Consider the following 20,832-nt stretch of genomic DNA (forward strand, 5'->3'; position numbering starts at 1 on the left):
GCGATCGGGGACAGAGACTCAAGCATCTCAGGGGGGACTGGTCATGGAACCCCGAGATTTTCCCTCGCAAACCTCCAGCGAGAGGGTGTACCATCACCAGCAGGAACCGGAAGGGTCCAGAGAGACGTACCCCAGCGGTTCCTCGCTCTCCTCCCCGGACGAGGCCACGGCCCTGGGGGACGTCCATCCTCCGGACGATCTCAAACAGTTTCAGGAGCTGTTTAAGAGGGTGGCCTTCACGCAAGGCATCCAGACAGCAGAGGTGCAAGAGAAACACCATAAGCTCCTCAAAAATTTGAGACCTCCGGCCTCCTCCAGAGTAGCAATACCGCTTGATGAAGCGATCTTAGAGTCCGCCACTACCATATGGCAGACCCCTGCAACTATTCCGCCGGTCCAAAAGAGAGCGGATAAGAAATACTTCGTGCCCACGAAAGGCATGGAGTTCCTGTTTAGCCACCCACAGCCAAACTCCTTGGTGGTGGAGTCCTCGCAACAAAGATCAAAAACATCTCAATTTAAAACAGGGGGAACGGACAAAGATGCCAAGAAGCTAGAGCTGTTCTGCAGAAAGGTCTACTCCTCCTCTACTTTAACGTTGCGAATGGCAAATTACACAGCGCACTTGGCGAACCATAATTTTGACAACTATTCTAGGTTAACCTCCCTCATGGACTTGCTTTCAGAGGACAAAAAGCCGGTCCTCAAGGCCATAGTGCAAGAAGGCTACGCGGCTGCGAGGATGGGAGTTCAGATTGCTTTGGACGTTGCGGACACAGCAGCACGTTCCACAGCAACTGCAGTGGTGATGCGACGGGAGTCCTGGCTCCAGACCTCGGGTATACCGAGAGATCTGCAGGCAAAGATAGTTGACCTTCCCTTCGACTCGCAGAAGCTGTTTGCTGAATCAACTGACTCGGTCCTTCATTCCAGTAAAGATTCAAGAGCCACACTCAGGACCCTGGGGATTTACACCCCTCCATACACAAAGAAAAGGTACTACCCTCAGCAAAGGCGGTACCAGTACCAGCAACAGCGCCCCCAGTATCACAGGGGTTACGAGCAAGAGCGGCATCAGCAGCACCAGCAGTACAGAACTCCCAGGCGACGCTCACAACAGGGCCGTGTGTCCTCGGGGCAGGGCCAAAGGCCACAAGTTTGACATACAGATCCAGGGCTGCGCCATCACTACCATCGCACAAGGTCATCCGAAGCGGCTATTTCACCATCGCCTCCGACCATTCTACGACCAGTGGCAAAGGATCACCACAGACAAATGGGTGCTGGAGATCATAGCCACGGGGTACGCCATCCCCTTCCAGTCGTTCCCACCGTCGCGACCTCCGCCCAAGCCCCACCTCCAGGAGGCCTCCCATGTAGCCAGGCTCAGGCAGGAGGTGGCCCATCTCGTGCTCATAGGGGCGGTGGAAAGGGTGCCGGAGCAACTGCAAGGAAAAGGGTTTTACTCCCGGTATTTCCTAACGGAGAAAAAGACAGGAGGCTGGAGGCCCATCTTAGACCTTCGCGGCCTCAACAGGTATCTGCGCAAACATTGTTTTCGGATGATCACGATTGCCTCCATCCTTACAGCACTGGACGATGGAGATTGGTTCGCAGCCCTCGATTTGCAAGACGCGTACTTCCACATAACCATCCATCCGGCTCACCGGCGATTTCTCCATTTCATGGTAGGCAACGAACACTTCCAATACAAAGTCCTACCGTTTGGCCTCTCCTCGGCCCCCAGAGTCTTCACCAAGACCTTGGCAGTGGTGTCAGCCTACCTGCACAGACAGGGGGTATTTATTTTCCCGTATCTGGACGACTGCCTGCTCAAAGGGGCCTCGAAGGGGGCGGTTCTCCGCATGATACGCGTCACAGCAAACACGTTCTCCTCACTTGGCCTGGTTATCAATCTGGCAAAATCAAAAATAGACCCCACACAGGACATAGAGTTCATAGGGGCTCGCATAAACTCGATCACGGCCAGAGTATAACTACCAGAGGCTCGCTTTCGAGCCATCGGTTTCCTCGTGCAAGTCATCACCTTCAGCCCTACGGTGCCGGTCTTGACGTGCTTGCAGCTGCTGGGCCACATGGCAGCGGCGACATTTGTGGTACAAAACGCCAGGTTGCACATGCGCAGCATGCAGCACTGGCTGGCCAGTGTATACAAACCGGCAGTACACACCGTTCACAGGGCGGTGTCGCCCACACCCGGGGTGCGCAAATCCCTGCAATGGTGGGTAAACCCCAGGAACCTGCTAACAGGGGCACCCTTCCATCAGCCGCAAATCTCGGTTTTCCTCACCACAGATGCCTCCCTCATAGGGTGGGGAGCGCACATGGGTGAAGAGGTGACTCAAGGACTGTGGTCACCCACGGAACAGTCACTACACATCAATGTACTGGAGCTCAGAGCAGTGTTCAACGCCTGCAAACACTTTCGAGACCACATACAAGGCAAAGTCGTCGGGATCAGTACAGACAATACCTCCACCATGTTTTATATAAACAGGCAAGGAGGAGCTCGATCCCGTGCCTTATGCGCGGAAGCAATCCGCTTATGGAACTGGTGCATCGCCCACAATATAATCTTGAAAGCCTCATACTTGCCGGGTACGCACAGCGTGAAGGCAGACCAGCTGAGCAGGCGTTTTGAGCTCACACATGAGTGGCAGATTCGTCCCGATCTGCTACGGCCAATTTTCCACGCATGGGGGTTTCCCCAAATAGATCTGTTTGCCACCCAGCACAACAAGCAGTGCCCACAGTTCTGCTCCAGAGCAGGAGTGGGCTGGGGGTCCCTGGGGGACGCATTCGCGATCCAGTGGGGGGGCCCCCTGCTCTACCCGTTTCCTCCCACAGTGCTGATCCACAAAGTTTTGCAAAAAGCCAGGAGGGAAAGGGCCCGGATGATCCTGATAGTCCCAACGTGGGATCGCCAACAATGGTTCCCCCTATTCCTGCGCATGTCGGACCGTCCACCGATGCCTCTTCCGGTGGCGCCGGATCTGCTCACGCAAGCCCAGGGGTCCATAGTGCATCCGCACCCCCAAAGCCTGCGACTGCAAGCGTGGCTAATCCATGGCTCAGCTCCCTAGAGCGCACATGCACAGTGGAAGTACAGCAAGTCCTAGAAAGTAGCAGGAGGACTTCCACTAGGAAGACCTACAAACAAAAATGGACTCGCTTTACGGCCTGGTGTTCTACCAAACAACTGGCCCCCCTTTCGGTGCCTATACCTACAATTCTAGAGTATTTACTGGACCTCAAGAGAGGAGGACTCTCGCTATCCTCGTTAAAGGTCCACCTTGCCGCCATCTCGGCGTTCAAACATGAGGAGGAAGGGCACACGGTGTTCTCCCACCCTATGGTTACCAGGTTCCTCAAAGGGTTGGTAAACCTCTACCCCCCTCGGAAACCGATTCCACCTTCGTGGAACTTGGACCTGGTGCTTACCACACTCATGGGACCACCGTTCGAGCCATTGGCCACGGTTCCCCTCCACCTCCTTACAATAAAGACGACCTTTCTTCTTGCAATTACGTCAGCTCGTAGGGTGAGCGAGCTCGCGGCAGTCATGGCAACGCCACCCTGCACTGTTTTTTCCAAGGAGGCGGTAACCATACGGCTGCATCCAGCCTTTGTTCCCAAAGTTTCCTCCGAGTTTCACATCAACGAACCTATTGTTCTACCCTCGTTTTATCCAAAGCCTCATAACTCCAACGAAGAGGCGCGCCTACACCTCCTGGACGTGAGGAGGGCGCTAGCCTTCTACGTAGACAGGACCAAGTCCTTCCGGAAAACGGATAGACTCCTAGTCTCCCTCGCTCCCAAATCGAAAGGAGAAGGTCTCTCATCGCAGCGAATCTCAAAGCACATTGCATCCTGCATAAAAATGTGCTACGAGCTCAAAAAGACTCCTTTATCGGCCACTCCCAGGGCTCATTCCACCAGGGCGGTGGCAGCATCAACAGCCTTTTTCAAGGGCGTTGCGTTAAAAGACATTTGCAGAGCGGCGACCTGGTCATCCTACGACACCTTCGCCAAACATTACGCCCTTCACAGGGTATTCCAAGAGGATACCCGTCTCTCTGCAGCGGTCCTCTCGGGGACAAGCTGCACATAATCCGATTACCCACCTCCTATCTTGGGTTACTGCTGGGTAGTCACCTATTGTGGAGCACGCACGGGGACACTCGAAGAAGAAAGAGAAGTTACTCACCGTAGTAAGGGTGGTTCTTCGAGATGTGTCCCCGTGGGTGCTCCACTTCCCGCCCATCCTCCCCGCTTCGGATCTCTGTTAGTGTTTTGCAGGGGCACCCGAGGCGGTTGGTCGAGGAACTGGCGGGGACCGGATCGCGCACATGGCCAGGAGCGCGCAAGGGAGCGGCGCGCGCCGGCGCATGTGCGGTCCGGCAGAAACTGCTTGGAAGATCCGATCTGCGGCGCCGGGCAAGCCCGTCACCTATTGTGGAGCACCCACAGGGACACATCTCGAAGAACCACCGTTACTACGGTGAGTAACTTCTCTTTTTAAGTGATTTGGGTTAATCTGTGCAAGTTTGTGTGAAGACAAGGCTTGAGTTATCGGTGTGAGTGTAGGACTGAATGAAAACATAGTGTATTGAATGTTGTTGGATTAGTCTTGATTATCTGAAAACACAGCCCTGAAGAGTTTTATTTACAGTTTACTCATTGCAAGGACAGTTTCCCCATCTTTGATATTCGTAGTGGCATCAAGCAACTCACTTTACTTACTGCAAGTATCTATTAAGTTATTTTATCTCTCCCCCACACCTCCCCACTTCTGTCTTATGTAGCTGATTCGTCAGTTTTCATTTAATTTCATTTTCATTTCTGTCTTTCTGCTAAGTTCTCGTTGTGCCAATTTATGCTTAACGTAATTTGAAGATCTGAAGAAGTGGGTTAGTCCCACAAAAGCTCATCACCTAATAAATTGTTTTGTTAGTCTTTAAAGTGCTACAGGACTTCTTTTTTTCTTACATAAGTAAATTAATGCTAACTGAACCTGTTCAAAACAAAAAGCAGTCAAGTAGCACTTTAAAGACTGGCAAAATAGTTTATTAGGTGAGCTTTCGTGGGACAGACCCACTTCTTCAGACCATAGCCAGACCAGAACAGACTCAATATTTAAGACACAGAGAACCAAAAACAGTAAGCAAGGAGGACAAATCAGAAAAAGATAATCAAGGTGAGCAAATCAGAGAGTGGAGGGGTGGTGGGGAAGATCAAGAATTAGATTGAGTCAAGTATGCAGACGAGCCCCTATAGTGACTCAGAAAGTTCCCATCACGATTTAAACCATGTGTTAATGTTCCGAATTTGAATATAAATGTCAGTTCGTCCACTAACATTAACACATGGTTTAAATCGTAACAGAGAGTAAGCCGTGCTAGTCTATACACTATCAAAACAAAAAGCAGTCAAGTAGCAGTTTGAAGACTAGCAAAATAGTTTATTAGGTGAGCTTTCGTGGGACAGACCCACTTCTTTGGAACATATCCAGACCAGAACAGACTCAACCTTGACTTGACTGCTTTTTGTTTTGATAGTGTATAGACTAGCACGGCTTACTCTCTGTTACTATTGAACCTGTTCAGTCAGTCTAAAGACTGATGTAAGAAAATTTCTCTGGTTTGTAAATCAGAACATGGAAACTGCTGATTGACTATCTTATGACACACTAATATAACTTCAAAACAAAAAGCAGTCAAGTAGCACTTTAAAGACTAGCAAAATAATTTATTAGGTGAGCTTTCGTGGGACAGACCCACTTCTTCAGACCATAGTCATACCAGAACAGACTCAATATTTAAGGAACAGAGAACCAAAAACAGTGATCAAGGAGGACAAATCAGAAAAAAATGAGCTAGGTGAGCAAATCAGAGAAGGAGGACAAATCAGAGAAAAATGATCAAGGTGATTTGCACACCCTCATTTTTTTTCTGATTTGTCCTCCTTGCTTACTGTTTTTGGTTCTCTGTGCCTTAAATATTGAGTCTGTTCTGGTATGACTATGATCTGAAGAAGTGGGTCTGTCCCACGAAAGCTCACCCAATAAATTATTTTGCTAGTCTTTCAAGTGCTACTTGACTCCCTTTTGTTTTGATAGTATATAGACTAGTATGGCTCCCTCTCTGTTGCTAATACAACTTCAGTTACTTTTGATGAAGTAGAATCAGTAAATGAGCATGGTACTCTGTACATGAGCACACTATTCTGAACTAAAGATTATGGCTCATGTTGCTCCTTTCCACTTTTCATTGAGCTAGAAGAGGTAGCTGCTGAAGAATTACAAAAGCTAATTTTCAGTTCTGTTACTTAATAAAATATTAGTTAACCAGTTATATTACCATGTGATATTGGGGCACAAAATAAGCCTAATGTTTATTACTGCAATATTTTATCTTTACTTTAAAATATTTTTCAACAGAATTATGATTTAAATGATGACACATTACTAAATGAGATAAAATTAGCTGATGCTGATCAGTACCAGTTGCCTGATCTGTGTGCAGAAGAACTTGCTGTTATCCTTGGTGTATGGTAAGTTTATTGATATATTTGTTCTTTTGTAAAATCTCCCTTGAATCTTCTAAATTGTAGAAAAAAAAATCAGTGGTGGCTTTTATTTTTAAATCATGACTAGTGTATATATACTAACCTACAGTCTTGATAAAACCTTCTCTTGCACAGCAAGGAGCCAGGTCCAGGGAATTCCAGAACTTCTGTTGTTAGGACTTCAGCACTGTTATTTGTACACATACACGCATGTTTCTTTCTCCAAATCACCTTACACTATTGGATGGCCTCAGATTTACACTTACACTAATTTATTATTTCATGTATCTGCCTAATGTGTTTTTTTTAAATATAATCTATTTTTTCATGTGCTTGAGTGGTGCAGATTTTGAAGTGGTGCCCCCAAGCAGCCTGGGGGCGTGGAGCTGGGTAGCCAGGAGGGGCATCCCCCTTAGGTGAGCCCAGAGACCTGACCTCCCCTCGTTTGGCAAAGTCCCTCCTTTGGGACCACTCAGATCCTTAGGATGCCAGATTCGGGCAGTATAGCCTGTAAAGACTTTAGCGCCACACAGATCCCATGGAAATCAAGAGGAGATTTGCAATGGCTAAGAGATGGAGGATCTGGTCCCATGCATTAGGGGACATGAGTGTGATTTCATAGTGTTTCAACTATCAAAAAACTATTTAACCACAAATGCATAGGATTGTATTGAATTCACAAAACACAGACTGAGTCCTGCAAAAATTATTAAATTCGAACTGGTTAGAAAGCTTAAGTCATGAAACAAAATCCTATTACGAATGTTTTCCCTCTAATAAAATTTTAAGAGGCTATTAAATGTCTGTAAAAATCTTCATACCTTCGAACAGCTGTCTGCATAAAAATCCAAGAAACACCTCATGCATTATGTCTAAGCCAACATGGAATTAACGTGTTTAAACTCAAACTGATTCAGTGTTTTACCTAATGGTGCTCTTAAAACAGGTGGGTGTTGGGGAAGAAGGAGAGAAACCCATTAACAGTTTAGTATAGCGCAGTGTTTCCCAAACTGTGTTCTGTGGAACACTAGTGTTCCGTGCAATGTGAATAGGTGTTCTGTGAAAAAATTTTGATGCTAGCAATATTTTTCCTTCTAAAATATCAAAATGAAATCATGTGTATCAAAAATACCAAGGTGTTTGAATAGTATTTAGATTGTAGGTATATTAGTATTTAAAATGCATTCATAATAATGTAGGTGTTATGCAGCTCATGCCAGAACAGATGCAAAAGTACTTTTCCCATTTAAAAAAACTGTCAAAAGTTGCATATTTTTATTTTCCAGTAACTTTCTGTAAAAATAACAAATTTATAAAAACATAAAATTTTTCCATACCTAACTTGTTTTGTGTTTCTTTTTCATAAAAATGTTTTTTAAGCTTCAAGGAGGAACAATCCTTTTCTGAACAGTATTGTCCTTTATATATACAAAAGAACAACACTAACCACCCTTCTTTCGGCTGTTACATTGATGTTTTGGATTTGTACTTAATTTTTATACTTAATTATAGGGTTGCTAATCATCCTCCTACCAGAAGGACATTAGTTGTTTGTTCAGATGACTTTTTTCTTGTTGGTTTTTGTTCTTTGTAAAATAAAAGACATCTAAAAGACTGACTCTTTAGCCAACTTTTGAGCATTATGTGCAGCAATTTTTTGGTATGACTCTTCCCTTCTCCCGGACCAGCATGTATGTGTTCCATCAATATATTCCAAGCCCAAAAGTGTTCTGTTGGGAAATGCTGTTGTAGCATGTTTCCTTTTCTCTTTACATATGATAACATGTTACTTTACATTGTGTAACCAACCTTTTGTGGCTTCTTTTGTCTTAGATATTGCACCTTTAATGAGAAATTTGTTGGCTTTATTTGATTGGAAAGATCATTTTCACTTGGTTGACTAGATATTTGGTAGTTTATAAAATGCTCCGTTGTGGTTTGTTCTGCCACAACACAAACAATGCTTTTCTTCTCCTTTGCAACACTTTCTTGGACATAAAAGATGATTACCTGTAACCTCTCTCTTCTTATTCAATTTGATTGCAACTTCCAGTCATCACAGTACACAGCATGCTGATCAGAATAGTGTCTGGCCACCACTCTTTCTTATGAAATTGCTTCTCTATCCAGAGAAGTATAATGCAAAAAATCCAGCTTAATCTATTTTTGTATATTTTTTCATGCTATCCGGTGGGCTTTCGTGTATATGAGAACTCTCAAGGCCTCCCTTTTGTCAATATGGGTCCAGCAGCCCTATGCAATAAGCTTTTCACCACAACAGTAGCTCAGTGGTGAAACAGATGCAGGAACCCGATCAAGGGGAAAGTATCAGAGAGGTAGCCGTGTTATTCTGTATCTTAGAGAATAGCGAGAAGTCCTGTGGCACCTCATAGACTAACAGATACTTTGGAGCATAAGCTCTCGTGGGCAAAGACCCACTTCATCTGAAAGCTTATGCTCCACAGTATCTGTTAGTCTATAAGGTGCCACAGGACTTCTTGTTGTGATCAAGGGAAAGCATCTAATGGTCAAATCATGACCGATCCTTTCTGTCTTCTTATCTGGGAAGTAGTCCTACCTTGAATGTAGGAAAATTGACTGAAAGTGTGGGCAGTTGGCAGTATTATGGGACACACAGTGATCTGTGTGATTGCTACTTCTCTCGTGATGTACAGCCACCATGTTCAATATGCTCCTCATTCACCACATGTGGTGAAAGGGGAAGCGTATTGTGGCGAATGCGGCTTGGTGGGCTGGTGTGGTGGCTTGGGTGGCAGCTCAGGGTCTCATGCAATGGGTCCTTGGCCCCACACCATGCAGATCTTGGGGCTGCACAGTTCCAGTGGTGGCTCTGATGAGTCACTGGGGGCAGGGAGGGCAGGGTGCCTGGCTGTGGGGAGAGTAGGGGTAGGATCCTGGGGGGCAGGGTAGGTAATACTTGAGTTTCTTGATTTTGGACACCAGTGATGTACAGCAACAATTTCATCACTATAATTGATGTAAATCAGTAGGGTGGGACTTGCTGCTGAGAACAAAAGCTCTCTAAATTCTCAGAATTTAGGCTGATTGAGTCATCCAAACTTGGCTATAGGAAAACAGGAACTGGACTGCAAAGTTTTTTAGCTGTTCTCCATGGGATGGAAGGTCCACCAGATTGCCTTAGCTCCACTGAATGGCTAATGAAAATTTGGACTTAAGTTGCAGGAAGAAAGACATGGACAACAAAGAACCTGTGATTCAGTTTGTCAGACCATCAGCTGTCTCTTTCTCCTACAGAACTCTGGTGGCCAAGAAAATTCTATTGGACAGGTCCACTGATAGCACTGAATTGGACTCCTAATTCATATAAAAACTAAGTAACCCTAGAGGTATTTAAGGGTAGCACACTTATGAGAAGTTCAGTATATTATCCCTTCTACTTGGCACAATGGGAGGAGGATGCTTTTTCTCCCACATCTCCCAGTGGTCTAATGTCCTGGATTGTGACTGCTGCTATAGCACTGTGAACAAAATTATCCCATTTTGGTATGTTGTATTCTGTTCTGTTGGGGGGATCTCAATGTGCAAGAATGGCAGCTGCAGTCTAGACCCTTCACAGCTTGGTGTTCTCAAGCTGCGTCTACACTAGCATGTTCTTTCAAAAGAGCAGGCCTCACTTAAAAGTAGCACGGAGCACATTTACGGGCGCCATGTGCTCTTTTGAAGATGAAATCGATGTTAGGCACCGCAGGAATCGAAACTGCTCTTCCAAACGGAAAATAGGAAGAGGCCGCTCTTTCAACGTCTTTTTTTGGAAAAGGACTGTGACAGGGTAAGGCTGTCTGGGGATGAGTGCAAGAGGGAAAAATGGGGCTGGCAAATAAGCGTAGTGGGAACAGCTGGAGAGGAAGCTGCCCTGAGTCAATTGGCTGGAGGCTTAAGACTGCCTTTAAAAACTCCTTGCCCAGTGGGAGAAGGAGGGTGATAGAGGAGAGAAGCAAGGGGAGTTTTTGGAAACAGCAGAGGAAGGGAGGAGTATTCAGCAGCAAAGGACTAAGGCCCCTATCCAGGCAGCCCTGAGGTTCGGCAGGAGGCCAGAACAGGCTGATCACACAGGGGGAGCCGATCCAGGAGGGGGAATGTGCTGCTGCCACTACCTGGTGGATGTATTGGGGGGGGTGGGGGCAGGATCCTCTGGGGAAGAAGCCTAGGGAGAAGAGCTGCGGTGTCCATGGTGAGGGGAACCCTTTCCCACCAGTAGCAGCCACACAGGGTCCCTGGGCCGGAACCCAGAATGAGTGGGTGGGGCCCAGGTTTCCCCCAGACCACCATTCCCCCTTCCATCTCAAGAAGGGCAATGGTGTCCTGGCTGTGGGGCTAGTGGACTGAACAGGAGCCCAGAGCTCAGGAACGAGGTTAGCTATACCACAGACGTACATGGATATTGCGTGTCCCGCTTTTTTGAAAGGGTGGAGTCCACCATGGCAGCAATCAGCTGTTAGGCAGAGATGTGCTGCCCAGTCCCTGCGGGGCTCTACGGTCTGTGCTTGTAGTGGCTCTTGAAGGCTCACGGACCAGGAAACCCTGTTGCAGGAAGCTGAGAGTGTGCAGGCAGCAGCCATCACACATGGTGCCCCTGTACACCTCAATGCGACCCTCAGCAGCCCCCCAGAGAGTGATGGCCACCAGCCAGACACGTGAGGAGCTCCAGGGCCTCCACTACAAGTGCACCCAGGGCTCCCAAAGGTCCAGCTGCGCGGGGAGTCCCCTGGAGCGAGCACCAACTACAGCACCTGCTGGGACTCTGGTGGGAGGAGGAGGAGGTGCTCCAGGTAATGGGGACCAAGTGCCAGAATGCAGCTGCCTTTGCCTGCTTGCCAAGAGCCTGGCTAACTGGGGTCACCCTGACCGCCTTCCTGCCCGGGTCAGGAGTAAGGTGAAGGAGCTGCAGCAGGGTTACGCCCAGGCTCGGGACTCAGCCAACCCATCAGGGGCTGCCCCCGCTTCCTCCCCCTATTACAGGGAGCACAGGAACATCCTGGGCCCCCGAGACACCTCCTCCCCGCTGGCCCTCCTGGACACCGCGGTTGAGGGGCCCCAGCTGGGAGAGGAGCAAGAGCCAGGATGAGCGGTCTGCCCCACACCAGCAGCTCCAGAGACAGAGCCAGCTTTGGCTGGGGACTGGTCCAGCAAGGAGCGGGTGCTGGTCATAGACCTCCCCTCCCACATCTCCAGCCAGGCACTGGCCAGACGGGCATCCCCCAACCGTGGCGGTGGACCCACAGGTATGTACGCAACAGGGCACACACCCCAGATCATGGAGTGGGGTCACCATACACGATCGGGGGCCCCACACACCCTTGGCAGAGCCCAGCACACCAGGGCCCAGGTGTCGGACCATGGCCCCAGGATGGCAGCATAACCACCAGTGCCCGTCAGCACCCACTCCTGCAGACAGCATTATGCCCTGCCTCCAGGGGGAGGGGCGGGGGATGGACCACACAAAAAGGCTGCCCACAGGGTCACCACACCCACGGGGGGGGGGATGGGACAGGGATCTGGCACCCGTGCTGGTCATGGGGCAGGGGTCGATACTCACAGCCTGTTCTTCTCTTTCCTCCGTTTCTGTAGCTGCCCCCTCTGAGAGCCGTGAGAGCCTTGCCCTTTCTGTGGTACCAGACAGCCCCCAGAGGTGAGGGATGATGACCGGCCGGAGCCACCATCAGCGCCAGGATGGGCCCAGTTGCACCGGAGCCAGAGGCAGCCAGTGGAGGACTCCTACCTCGCCACCTCCATCTGGTGCCAGGTGGAGCTGGCTGAGCGCCAGCTCCATTTAGAGGAGTGGGAGGCCGCCAGGTGGCCTGGGGGTAGTTCCTGGCCACGTTCCAGGACGTAACAGTGTCCTACTGGGAGCTCCTGATCTGTCTGCTCCATCCCACCTGCTGCCATTCCCACCATGGCCCCACATGCCAGCCCCCTGGGAGAGGACCCTACTGGTCCAGACCGCTGGCTCGAGGCTGACCCTCAGCCCTACCTCCCTGTCCCCTCTCAGCCCTACCAGGGATCCTGGATGATGGGGGAGCGTGGGAGGTGGCATGGATTGTACTCCTCCACTCCTGCCCCAGAGTGATGACCCACTAGGTGGTCCACTATGTCCTCCTTCCCCTGTATATAGTTAGCCACCCTTCTCCCCACTGTAAATAGTTAGCCGTACCGTTACGTGTAGCAAAAAGTATTACGCACAGTTTTTGCAGTTACCAATACATCGGTTTATTTTTCAAACCCCCCTGTGTGCTGTGTGTGTGTGGCGGGGGTGGAGTGTGCAGGAGACCCGCCGGGGCTGGCTGGGGCAGTGCTCACTGGGGCCTCTGGTCAAAGAACTGATGCAGGGACTCCCAGACATGGATCCCGTCCTGGTGGGCCTGGCAGATAGGGGCAGCAGCTTGTTGGAGGTAGCCCGTGACAGCTTCAACCACCCACAACTGCACGAAGGCCTCCTGCTTAGACTCGATGATATTGTGGAGTATGCAGCAGGCGCCCATGTCCAGGTGGGCGAGGAGACAGCGCTGCAGCCACTTCAAGTGGCCCAAGGTGTGCTCAACCACCTGCAGGTGTAGTTGAGCTGGCCGTTCAAGCGCTCCTTGCTGGGTGTGGGGTGTCCTGTATGGGGCTGCATGAGCCAAGGCTGGAGCGGGTATGCGGAATGGACCACCAGGCAGAGGGGCATGGTGGTGTCCCCCAATGGGATTTCCCTTTGGGGGATGTAGATCCCTGCCTCTAGCTGGCAGCACAAGCCTGAGTTTGTGGAAGACCCACCTGTCATAGATGCAGCCAGGCCAGCCCAGCCCCCGTATATGTCCTGGAACTGGCCCCATCTGTCCACTGTGGCCTGCAGGACCACGGAATGGTAGCCCTTCCTGTTTATGAATTGTGCTTCAGGATGTGGATAGGTATGTGGGTCCTGTTTAGGGCACCAAAGCAAATCAGGAACCTCAGTGCAGCAAAGCCTGAAATGGCCGCATCCAGCTCCCCAGTGCAGACAACCCTCTGGAGGAGCATGGCATTTAGATCACGAGGGGGGGACATAGGCACCCATGAGGGTATGCAGGGTGTGGTCTGGCCCCATCCCAGCCCCCATCCTGGGTCCCCCTAGCCTCACCCCTTGATGGGTGTGTGCCCGGGCCTCCTTACCTCCATCATGATGGCCCCAACTGTGGATTGCCCACACCAAATTGGTGTCCCACAGAGCAGTAGATGTCTGGAGTGGCCAGCTTCCAGACAGGTATCATGACCCTCTTCTCCATGGTAGGGGCATGCTGCATGTGGGTTTCCTGGTGTCTCAGGGTCAGGGACAGCCACTGGCAGAGCTCCAGGAAAGTCTACTGCCACATCCGGAAATTCCAAAGCCACCAGTCATCGTCCCACTCTCCCATGACCAGTTGCTCCCACCACTCAGAGGTGGTGGGTTAGCTCCAGAGTTGGCAGAGTGCCCAGGGTGGAGGGCCTGGAGGACCCCATGGTCTGGGGCATCCCCTTCTGCCCCTTGGGAGGGAGAGGGGGCTGCGCCACGAGCTGCAGGGCGGCCAGCAGTGTTGCGGCCAGCAGGGTGCCCACTTCACTGGTGGCAGCCAGCAGGGGGTTGAGCTGCTGCTGCTGCTCCATGTCCATTCCTGCGGGCACTGTGTCTGTGGGCTTGTGGCAGCTGTTCAGGCCTCGTGCTGTGCAGGCCAATGGTGTTGGGGAGGGGCCCTTTAAAGGAACGGCTAGCTGCGGCCCCGCGAAGGGCTTGGCCACCCTGCAGCCCTGTCTGCTGAATTTCCTGGTCCTTTCTTTCGAAAGAGGCCATTGGTGAATGCAGATACTCTCTTTCGATGTCCTGGATGGTCCCTTTCGACATGGCACATGGGCCTTTCAATGGTGCTTGTTGACAGCGCTGGCCCCAGCCCATGTATAGACGGTCCTGTTCAAAAGGGCATCTTTTGACCACTCTCTTTTGAAAAGCGGTCTTTTTTGAAAGAGCTCTCTAGTGTAGACATAGCTTCTATGTGAGGAAGAGGCAGAAGAGAGAAGGGTAATAAATAGTTGGTTTCTTCTTTTGTTGTTCCCTCCATCATACTTTCCTCACTAACTGTAGAGAATTCGCAAGCACTACAGAATGACAAAAGAGTCAATTTGTGTTTAAGCATAGAGACTCAGTTCTTTGATTTGGCCTTAAATAACTCAAGCAGTGAAGCTTCCACTATTTACCTAGGATTCAGAACGTTTTCCTGCAACCTTAAGGACCCCATTGTAAGGGCATTTTTTTCCTGTTACTGGAATACATTTTTATTCTTCATTTTCTCCTGTTATTTCTACTTCATTGGACCATGCGTACTCCCTGGTCACTGATAGTCGTATCCTACATTTACCGACACACTTTTATACTCCTTCTTACTACTTTGGCTGAGATGCACACATACCGAGGGATGGTTTATGATCACAGCAACCCGTTGTTTTGGTTTTGTTTTGGTTTTTGATTGCTTTCTTTTTTGAGTGCCGTGCAAGACAGGACACTTTCTTGTATTTCCTTTTTTGTCTGTTCACTGCAGTCATTCTTTCTAAATTTCAGATTTCTCCGTAGTGTTTGAGAAGTACATTTATCATGCAGATAAAATTTTCTTGGGATGAAGGGAAAGGGAATTGCATGTTTTGATTAATAGCTTTTTGTACTTTGTGTGTGTTGTGTGCGTAAGTGGAACAGGAAAGGTACAATGTTATCAAAATTTGAACTAATCTGTGCTATCCCTTATTTCTGTAAGTTTGCTTTTAATTCAATTAATTAATCTAACATGATTATGGTTATTAAGAGATTTTTCTTTCTGATTTTTTTATCTATTTTGGGAGAGTTTGGACATATTTTCACTAGTTGTAGAAACTTGACAATCCACTATTGTTAATATCTATACATAAATTCACAGTCCTGTTTGTGAGACTATCACTGGTGGCAGTGGAGATGGCAGTAGTATTCCCCTTAACACCTGGTTTCAGGCAGAGTAAGAAGCCTCTGAAGCAGAGAAAATTTTAAATGATCAAGTTTCTGTTCTCATTCAAACTGCCATGTTAATTTTTTTTGAAGGAGGGTAAAAACAGATTCTGACACACAGGCAGAATTGTTTCAAGCAGTGTTCTCCAAAGGGCTCCATGAAGCATCAGTATCATTTTAAAGAAACAAATACATCTGGTACAGCTGGCAAAAGGAAAGAAAAGTTTGTTATTGAAGTATGGAAAAAAGTTGTATTTAATCACATAAGTGTAATGGCTTCGATAAACCCGTCACTCATTACTAATGTATTGTATTATTCCCTTTGTTACAGTAGTTTTGAGTGGCTTATCTTTAGCTCTAGGTCTGTTATCCTTTTACTTGCTTTACTAGGTAGTTTGCATTACATATTTTAGATGTTACTACTTCAAACGAAACAAAAAGGAGAGTGGAACAATAAGAAAGTAAACTATTGGAAGAGAGATAACAATTCTTGTAGGAAGGATACCTAACACTTTCTGTTATAAATGGTTGGTTTTAGTTGCCTTTAGCTTTAAGGAACTTTTCTCTATCCAGACTGAATTTTTTTATGCTTGTCTTTGCCTCATATTGTTGTTTGAAAAGTTTAAGTGGGGGGCTGCTTCAAAGAAGAGAGCCAAATAAAGCTGGCCAGGGCTCTGCCAAATAGAACTGGCCATGGGCAATACTCAAGGAATGGGAATGTTATGATTAACATGCAACTTTAGGTGTATCCTTTGTGCTTGTGAATGCTGGCAATCTTTAACTTCATAGTTGCATTTTATGTCTAGAATGTAACTGTACAGCATAACACAAAATACTGTTATCAGTGTTCAAAGATAATTAGATGTGGTTTTCCCATTTGAAGAACACAACTTTTTATGTTCAGTGGCTCCCATGAGAATTGTACTTTTACCTGAAGAATGTTTCACTGTATTCTTTATGCTTTGCAACATCAAGTAATTGCAAAAAGCAATTTTAAAATTTCAGTGGTGATCATTGCTTATACTGTGTTTAATGCCTTACTAGCATGGGGCTGGAATTACAATCTTCTCATTTCCCTCTGGTACCATTTGATGGGTTTTACATGTAACTTGCACTACATTATGGGACTTGGTAAGCTATTCTGGGTTGTTTGTGTGAGAAATAACCAGTTACTTGGACTTTGTACCCATTTCTTTCTTTAGCTTTATAGATACATCCTAGTGTAATATCCTTGCCAGATCTCATCTTGTACTCTTGAAGTGCATCTACACTAGGAACTAACTTTGAAGTTAACTTCAAAGTTAGGCACTACTTCAAAATAGATAGCAGAGAGTCTACACACATTTTCTCTTACTACCAGGGAGCCCAACTTCAAAGTCCCTATTCCGTTCCCATAAATGGAGTAGTGCCCTACATCGAAGTTTAACTTCAAGTGGGGTGCATGTAGGTGTGCAACTTCGAAGTTGCTTACTTTAAAATAAACAACTTCAAAGTTATTTCTGTGGTGTAGACACAGCCTTAATGATTTTTCCCCTTGTGTTTCCTCACTACATATGGCCTTCTGGCATCTTACTGAGGAAAGACCCCACTGTCAGTGCACTTTGGCAGACTGAGAGAAGGTTGCTGGTTCCAGTAATCTTTTGTTTTTCAGTGCCTTTGTAGACGTTATGAAGTTTTTTTCTTTGGAAAGGAATGTGTACAATTATCCACTGAACACTAATCCCAATATAAACAAGTTTCTGGAAAAAGGGAAAAAAAATTTAATAAACTGTCTCAGGTGCCATCTTTCCAAGATTACTTTGGCAGGATGCATCATAGCCAAATATTTTTCTTTTTTCAGTCATCTGAAAACCCTTTGTTGTACATGCATAATAAAACAATTTTTATTGATAACGTTGTTTTCTAAAATGTTTTAGGGTTTTTGCAAATTTGAAAAGCATGTTTTATATAGAGATGTTACTGATTTGAATTGAAATTTTTTTTTAACTTGGATAATTCTTGTTTTACAGCATAGATTTCCAAAAGAATAACCCAATACACAAGCTAACTGAAGAGGAGCTTTTAGCATTTACATCAGTAAGTAAAGCTTTTCACTGTATTTATATCTTCTTTTGATTTCTTTAAGTGAAGTACTAAGCTGTGATCCATTGAATAATTTAGTAAAACTGTTCATGAAAACATCTAATATGGTTTGGGTCTATTTCCATAGTTATGAAAAAGTGGGGGGGAGAGAGAGAGAGAGAGAGTCAGTGTGCGTGTGTGTCTCTCTCTTTCAAATAAATGCTGAAATTCAGCCTTGTTTGCTTCACCAGCTCTGTACTCTGAAGTTTACATTTAAAAAACTCCAAATACTATTTTCATTTCAATTTCTTTTAAAAATATTTAATGACAGAATTTGACTGTTTTAGATTGTGATTCCCTTTTGGAAGCTGAAATGTAGTGATACAGGACAGGACCCTTCCAAAAATTCTTGAAGCAGATTTAGTACTGAAATCCTTCCTTGTGAGCTTCTGATGCCGAGAGTCTCTTGTAAATTGAATGACATAGGGCAATCAGAAACTGTATTCTGATCCTTGATAAACCTTACATACAGGAACATACATATTCTGTTTCTAGCAACTGCAGTTATTGAAATCTAAAATGTGTATTCTTTAGGAACCCCTTTAGCACAGTTGATTATATCTGACTTGCACCAAAAGTGAAGGATTTTATAATGTGCTTTAGGTTGGCCCGCTAAATCCAGGTTTTATGGCTGATGCTCTGTGAATTTGTTTTATGTTAATAGTCTAGGTTCACTAGTCTGCCATGAAGAAAATAAATTTTTAGTGAGTGGGAAGCTTTATTGAAGTGTTCAAAATTATAATAGTTCAGTAAAATTGTACTAATCAACATTTTTACCATGTCCAACAGTTAAAGGATAAGTGTGTCAGTAAGTGGCCTCAGTGTCTCGTAACAGAAGCATTTGTTGTAGAAAGGGAAAAAAAGTCAATCATCTGTTTCTTGTAGGTTCCATAATTTTTGTAACAATTGCCTCTGAGTGTCACTTGCTTTGCTGTAAATCATTAGATGTTGCTAAATGTTATTCAGTGTGCTGTTGTGGAAACTCCAAAGCCTCCTTATCCTATTTTAAGTTCTCAGTTCTGTCAAATTTCCTAGGATCTTTCATGTCTTCAGTCTCTTCTCTTCATACCTTTGCTACCTCTCACATAATGTGATGAAATTGAAAGGAGTATTTACATCTCAAATATTTAAAAAATTTTAATAAGACAACCTTAACAAGACTGCCCTCACATGTAAGATACGTTCCTATAAATGACAACAATCTGGACTTGAGATCTACCTTTTGAAATGCTATGCAAAGGGCATGGCATGTGGGGTATTCACTAAACATAAGCAGTCATATGATCACTTGTGATATTACTTTGGAAATTATTCTAACTGGTATTTGTGAAGTGGTAGAGGCCAATCCTTAGAGCAAATTGTTCATGTAGAGGAAAAAAATAGAATAGCTTTGTGCCGGCTAGTGGCCAACTCTTTGAAAATCATGTGGCTTTTTACTTGTAATCTCTTCTCAGTATTTATAGTAAACATTTATCCTAATGAATACACTTTTCTGGAACTAACATACTTCCTTTCTGGAGGTGCTTCATATTGAAAATACATCAGAGGCAGCTAGTGAAGTGGCAGGAGATGTCTGTGCAGAAAATCAGCTAAACTCTATCAGATGTATGGAACCAATCTCATTGTTTTGTATTTTGGGCAATTGTAAAGGGGGTTACAATAACAAGTAAGCATAATACAGGACCTCCTGAATTAGCACGGAACTGAGCATACAACAGTAATGCTGCAAGAGGCCAAGAATGCTTGAGACAAATTCTGTACCATAGATAAGTATATACTATAGAATGCAAAAAAAATAGTAAGTGTCAAAATTAGCCAAGGTAACCTCATTCCCTGAGTGTCCTTAAACCTCTAAATACCAGAACCTTAGGCTGGATGACTACAGGATCATTCAAAAATGCCTTTTTTTATTCATTCCCTGTGAAGTATCTAACATTGTCTGCTATCTGAAGATAGGAAACTGAGCGAGCTGGACCATTGATCTGACCCACTATGGCCATTCATATAGTGTTAAAATAATACACTTTGAAGCACTTGTCTGTAACCACATGGTTAACTGCCTAATGTGACCCTAATCCAAATATATTTTCCTTCATTTCATCTTTTGAACAAGTTGATCCATTACCTACTTATTGTAACATCCTAAATTCCATCAAAATGTGTGTCATTTGTAACCACACAGTCCTGTCTTGCCTGGAATCAAAAGGCATAAATTGGACTCTAATCTTCATATGCTACTTGATATCAACAAAGTCTTTCTCTTAGGTTTGTATTTAACCTGAAATTGTATTTAGGACCATTACTTAATTGGGTATGTATATGAGAGAGAGAGAAATAATAGAAATTGCAAAGGTCCTTAATGACTTCCTTGTTTCCATTTCCACTAAGAAGGGGGATGGCAAATGGCCATCCAGCATGTTGAATACCAGTGAAAATGAGGTAGGATCCGAGACTCAAGTAGGAAAAGAGCAACTTGAAAATTATTTAGACAAGTTAGATGTCTTCAGATCACCAGGGCCTGATTAAATGCACCCTCAAATACTCAAGCAACTCACTGAAGAAATATGTGATTATCTTTGAAAAGTCATGAAATACGGGACAGACTTCAAGAAGACTGGAAGAGGGCAAATACAATGCCAATCTATAAAAAGGGAAGTAAGGACAACCTGGGGAATTATAGACCAACCAGCTTAACTTATGTACCACGAAAGATAATGGAGCAAATAATTAAGGAATGTATTTTTAAGCATCTGGAAGATAATAAGGTGATAAATAACAGCATGGATTTGTCAAGGAAAAAAATGACTACACTGATTTTTTTTTTTTGTTTGTTTGTTTGACAAAGCAGCAAACATTGTGGGTAAGGGGAGAAGCTGTAAACATTGCATATCTTGACTTTGAAGCTTTTGAAACAGGACCTTCTCGTAAACAAATTAGGAAAAATGCATCCTTGATGGAGCTAGTATAAGGAAAGTGCATAACATATTGGAAAACCATTCCCACAGAGTAGTTATCAATGGTTGGAAGGGCATAATGAGTTGAAGTCCTGGAAGGATCACTTCTGCTTCTGGTTCAGTTCAGTGCCTTCATCAAGGATTTAGTTATGACTAAGGCTGAATCTA

The 20,832-nt window shown here is 45.8% G+C and overlaps 1 protein-coding gene across 2 annotated transcripts in view; it reads left to right on the forward strand.

The window, feature by feature from the left end:
* Window positions 1-20,832, forward strand: part of TTC27 (tetratricopeptide repeat domain 27) — a 173,887-nt gene that overhangs the window by 35,645 nt on the left and 117,410 nt on the right. For both annotated transcript variants that reach the window (XM_074988551.1, XM_074988550.1), the window contains exons 8-9: window positions 6,461-6,573; window positions 17,599-17,665. In XM_074988551.1, coding sequence (XP_074844652.1) covers window positions 6,461-6,573; window positions 17,599-17,665 — 180 coding nt within the window. The remainder of the gene's footprint in view (window positions 1-6,460; window positions 6,574-17,598; window positions 17,666-20,832) is intronic.

Source organism: Carettochelys insculpta, chromosome 3, assembly GCF_033958435.1.
Source record: "Carettochelys insculpta isolate YL-2023 chromosome 3, ASM3395843v1, whole genome shotgun sequence".
Taxonomy (NCBI): Eukaryota; Metazoa; Chordata; order Testudines; family Carettochelyidae; genus Carettochelys; species Carettochelys insculpta.